The following is a 5922-nucleotide window of genomic DNA, read 5'->3' as shown; positions in this document are numbered from 1 at the left end:
GCTTGCCGTACAAGGCGACTATGCTTGCCGTACAAGGCGACTATGCTTGTCGCAAAAGGCGACAAACGGGATCGGGTGGTCAGGCTCGCTGACTTGGTTGATACATGTCATCGATCCCTATTGCGTGGATCGATGCTCATGATGTCAATCACTGGATTGTTTGGTCCAGACTCTATTATTTTACAGACCGCCGTCATATAGCTGGAATATTGCTGAGTGCGGCGTTAAACAAACAAACAAATCATATAAGGTGGATTCTACAATTGGTAACAAGAATGTCAGCGAGATGCTGAATTGTAACTCGTCGGTCAGCCATAGCCCTGCGGTGGACAACCTCCACTTGAGTTTCAGACGTGGTATCACCAGGACGACCAGACCTAGAGTCATCTTATGTGCTGCTTCTGTCCGGCTTAAATTCAGCAGCCCATCTCTTAACAGTGTTCAGGGTTAGTTATCCCAAAGCGTGTTGCGCCAGAATTGTTCCCCCACTACCTTTATTGCTAATCTGTTTCTTTATGGATATGAATCATATCAATTTTTCTCTCTTTTTTTCAGTTTCGCTTACAGCTGTCAAATCCTCTGGATTATATTACTTCCCCCCAAAAAGATGCAGTTATCAGTTTTGTAACGAGGTGTTTTGTCTCCCAAGAGATGATATTCTTCAAATATGAAATCTTACATTACACAAAGCAAAATCTATGAGACCGCGAGCGTTTCGATTTACGCTCGTAAATATATAATGAAATCTCGTTTACTCGAAGTCCATTTGGTCGAATTATTGTTTAAGCCGATGTAGCTTCTGATGACTCGATATAATATTCTATCGTCGTAAGAACTTCGGGTTAACAAGGTTTCACACTATATGTACGCAAGGTCGAACTTAATCCACGATTCGCATAAAGGACATGTGACAATCCGGACATTTTCACGGGGAACAAAATATTTCGGATTATCAAGGTTTCGCTGTTCACGTTCATATATTGAAACAGACGATAACTCTTTAATGAGTTGTACATTACGTCGCTTGTATAAATACGGCAATAGTTGAGAAGGACGTGCACATACGCTCCTAACACTGCGCTGCAGATGTTGCTGTTGTTGGGAGTCCTGGTGTTGGCGAGTGTGACCCCGGGGGTCAGCGGGGCCTGTGTTGTGGAGGGCGTGGTCCGTGACGACTGGGAGGAGTGGGAATCCGGGTGCGATGTCTGCTTTTGTCAGGACGGGGAGACAATATGTGACAACATCTGCGACGACGTCATGTTCGTTGACAACCCTTGTTATAAAGTAAGTGTCCTCCATAGATGGTTGGGTAGAGTGGAGACGTTCTTTTTGGAAATTTGTGGGGATTGAGACAAATAGACAAAAATACACGTACAAAATGTGTTTAGAATGTAAACACAGACAAGACATATTTAGATCTAAGCATAATTTGAAATGTATTTAAATCTTAAACGGAATGCATTTGATGTGTTCTATCAAAACGCATTTAGGTCTAAACACATGAAATGAGCTATCGTCTCACAGCCTAAACACCACATAAAAACAACATCCCCATGATCTAAACATGTTTTGAATTTACACACGTTCAAACATGTTTGAAGTTTAAACATGTTTCGAATTAAACTTGTTAAAAGTTAAAAAGACATTTTTTTAAATTTAAACATTTAAAAAAAAAGGTGATTATCATATAGGCAAAAAGTCAAAGTCAAATCTGGATAAGATGTGTAATATATATTGAACTAGATGAGCAAATCAGATTCACAGGCATTTGCATAACGCATATACCATCAGGACGTAAAACGAACTTGGTACAATATTAACAAACAAATGTAAAACTTAACCAAAATCGGTTAATGAGGACTAGGAACATTGACTTGTGTGACGACAACAGTCTTTTTAGGACAGGTGGTAGCCCAAGGACCTCAAACAAAGAGTCTCCAGGTTCGTATCCCGCCGAGGTTAATAAATCTATGTGTTCATAAATGTGAAGGTGCTAATAGCTAGTAGTATGTCTCTCATACATGACGTCACCCTTCTGTATCACCAGGGCTTGCACTTCTGTAAACCTACACTATAACCTCTGGACGCATTCACAAGGTTTTCGCGACCTAAGATTACCTGTCCTTGATTAAAATGAACATTTTACCGACCAATCAAACGTCGAGATAAGGAAAAGGAAATGGGTAAGGGAGGCAACTCGTATTGCCTAGAAAACAAAAGCCACCGCCAGTTTTTATGGACATGAAGACACCCTTTCTATCAAAAAGATTTTTGAAGGCTTTTTTGTAAGTTTTGCGTGTCAGTAAGTTTTTCAACGTCGAATGTTCTGCAAACTCTATCGTCAGCAACGGGCCTGGAACGCCAAGCCATCATTGAGGGTGGTTTGCTACTCGCTAAAATAGCCATGCACACACGCACACACACACTTCTGTAGTCCCATTAAACGCTAATAAACACATAGAAAGCACCTTTTTATAATTACATACAACAAATGTCAAGGGGGTATGCACATTTAGAACCTCATCACATTCAGCTGTTAAACACTTTCTTGAACATGTTAAGTTTCAAACATGTCAAAATTATTGGACGTGTTTAAGTTTGTGTTTAGGGTCTAAACAAATTTTTAAAGTGTACAGATACCACATGCTAATTGGGAATTGCATCGGACATATTTGTTGTCACTGATCTGACAAATTTGGAAATGTCCACCACATGTCTACCATAACACTTTTTGTAAAACTTTACTAAGGCCTTGAATGTTGAAAACCATACTAATTTCCTGAAATTCATAGTGCGCATCACGACCCAAGACAATATGGATATCTGGAGATCCTACCAAAACACCCTACTCTATATTCTGTAAATTATGAAATTAATGCATCACTGTATTAATAGGGTAGTTGTCATGGGAATGTTGGAATGTAAAAGCAATGGTATGTGTTCACCACGCCCGCTGTTAATGTACAGGACAGTCATTGCATTATGTCTTGTTTGTTTGTTTGTTGTTTAACGCCGCACTCAAAACTATTCCAGCTAAATGACGGCGGTCTGTTAATACTTGAGTCTGGACCAGACAATCCACTGATTTACATCATGAGGTCGATCTAGGCTATTGGGATACGATGAAATGCATCAACCAAGTCAGCGATGACCCAGGCTCCATTGCATTAATGTGAACAAGGGATAATAGTTTTATACTCATTATATACATCATTTCCCGTATCTAATAAACTATTATAATAGGTCAACATATAGCTTAGTGGAAGGGTGGAACAGACAGGATCCCGCTGAGCGGTTATTTGGAGATACCTTTTTGAAAGGTCGCCGTCAATATTGTGACGTTAAAAGGTCGGATGTAATTAATAGTCCTAGTTTATCTCCTGGTATAATTATGAGAATCAGACAGAAATGTGTGTTTGGTATTTCCATAAATCACGCGTTACAACCGCCTTTGTCTTCATATCAGGACAGCATGCAGGCTTTGACATACGTTGAACTCTTGCCGCCAATGCTTGGATGGGAGAGCTAGTAATGTCGCACTATAATATAAACTGCCCGGCACAAGAAACACACTTTAAAGTTGGATTTGACAAAATACACAACGTAGGTTATTAAAACATTACTAGGCTGGACACACTGCAAACTTGTCCATAACTCAACCATGACACCCACATCAAATACATCGCTATCGAATAACCCTTTCTTGTTTGTTTCAATTTTATCTTTTTTAGTGTATACTTTCTTTTGCCCGGTAGTGTACTTTTAAGACATCATTTGTACCTTAGATCTTTGTATATTGAGTGAGTGTGATTTTACGCCGCTGTTAGCTCTGTTCCATCTATATCATCTTATCATGGTAGAAATGGCGATGAGACGTAATATTGTAACGTCTCCTTGATTCAGAAGTTTAGTTAAAAGTTTCATAGAGGTGTATCTTTTAACGAGATCGATATAAGATGCTATATTCTCCATTCAATTATTCTAGTGCTTCTGGAATGTACCAGCTAGACGAGTCATCTAGAAAAAAAAGTGGTGTTATTACGGTAGTACAGATCGCATGAGCAGCGCTTTGTACAAAGAATAAGCTAGGGTAGGTGTAAAAGTAGTCACTTGTACGACATAGAGATATATTCTGTCGCCATTGCTTTATCCGGATGGGTCCTAGCTTACGATGTGCTACCCCGTTAGGTTTGTGGGATTCCAGCAGAGCACTGGGTACTTAGGTACATAGGGCAGAAAGCGACACTGATATGCCGCTTTTAGCAATATTCCAGCAATATCACGGCGGGGGACACCAGAAAGGGGCTTCACGCATTTTACCAATGTCGGTAATCGAACCCGGGTCTTCGGCGTGCCTACGACCTCATCATGGTTGATGTATAACTTCTCTATAATTTGGCACCATGACCAATAGTTGCGTCGGTTTTATTTGACTTAAAATGCATGGTCAGGGTGGCCAGTGAATTCCTGGCTTAGAATCAACTGTAACTATAGTGTGACGTCATCATACTGGTTTAAAGGTTGAAGACCTCCTAATAAATGCATTGCGTCCAGTACAGATATATTTTTTAATGCATGACTATGTGTTTGACATATGATTCGAATATGAGGTTTGCTTTTTTACGATTTCAGCCTAAAGGGGCCCTGTGCGAGGAGTATGGCTGCTACAACATTTGGGATGAACCCTACCCATTCGCGCCGGATGAAGAACTTCCGATTGTGCCTCTAGGGGACGTCACTGTCCCCTCGGACCAATCCTGTACCTGTGAGAGGGGGTACCCGTACGTTCTGTGCACGGCGAGCTAAGTCGCCTGTGAATTCAACACTGTGGAACAATATATGGCACTCCTCAATCTTATGGGTTAACTCGGTCTGTTGAACTGGCACGTGACTGTCACGTGGCAAACCACAACTCTGATCTAGAAGTAGTCGTGACCCGGATGTAAATATATGGTATTATCTTCATTTGTTTTCTCAAGATCAAAGTCTAACTTGTGTAAAGCCAGGAGTCTCTATGAGTTTATATAAAGGTGAGGTGAAATTGGGTTCAACGTCGCGATCAAGTTTATTGCACTTATGTAGCGTTGACTGATGTCGACTTTATAATCCCAGCCCACACAGGGAATTGCCACTGTCAGTCACGCGAATTGACTAAACCTGTTTGGATCAGTTTACTATTGTTGGGTGAGCATTGAAAATTGTCACTTGACAACGATTAACCAATTCAAAGATTCTTAATAGAGGTATAACAAAGTGAAAGTATATATCAACGCTCCGAGGCTGCCTGAGGCATTATGAGGGTCGCGGAACAAGCCGAGTGGACCCGAATACGTGGAACAAGAGATGTGTGTGTGTTCCTTTCTTCTTATGTTCCATTAGCATGTTAAATGTTAAATGTTCTAGCAGTATTATGAAAGGTGACGTTGGATTCGCCATTGTATGTGGTGATTAAAATATATACATAATCATCAGTTCCATGTTTAATGGTTCAGCGTTATCTTTTGATTTATACTGCTCAAAAGAAGCTAAAGAACACCCGATGATATGGACATGCTATAAACCGCAGTGAACTACGTTTATAACGAACACGCTTATAACGAACTGACCGATATAACGAACTTATTATTTAGTCCCTGATATTTGTTGTATATATGCTATATATTTACTCATAACGAACTATGGTTATTACGAACTAACATTAGTGGTCCCTTTGAGTTCGTTATAAGCGTAGTTATGTATACATAGTCATATGAAACAAATCGGGTGCTCTTTATCCGAAGTGACAAGTGTGGCTCAGTGGTCAAATGTGCTTCACAATAGAGGTGCAGATTTGCTTCTCATAGCTCTGCCAAGACCCGCTCATCACGAGTTCGAATCCCAGATTCGCCCAGATTAAAATATTGAAGTTCATCAAAGTTAAAC

General features: G+C 40.3%; 1 protein-coding gene across 1 annotated transcript; it reads left to right on the top strand.

Moving 5' to 3' along the window:
- Window positions 1-1026: 1026 nt before the first annotated feature.
- Window positions 1027-5471, top strand: LOC124134926 (cysteine-rich motor neuron 1 protein-like). The gene is made up of 2 exons (XM_046500026.2): window positions 1027-1284; window positions 4633-5471. Exons 1-2 carry the CDS (start codon window positions 1087-1089, stop codon window positions 4804-4806), a joined length of 372 nt encoding a protein of 123 aa, XP_046355982.2. The 5' UTR covers window positions 1027-1086; the 3' UTR covers window positions 4807-5471.
- Window positions 5472-5922: the final 451 nt, after the last annotated feature.

The sequence above is a fragment of the Haliotis rufescens genome, unplaced genomic scaffold (genome assembly GCF_023055435.1).
Source record: "Haliotis rufescens isolate VD_foot unplaced genomic scaffold, xgHalRufe1.0.p SCAF_15, whole genome shotgun sequence".
Lineage (NCBI taxonomy): Eukaryota > Metazoa > Mollusca > Gastropoda > Lepetellida > Haliotidae > Haliotis > Haliotis rufescens.
The sequence above is the reverse complement of the archived record's forward strand: the minus strand, read 5'-3'. Positions and strand labels throughout refer to the sequence as shown.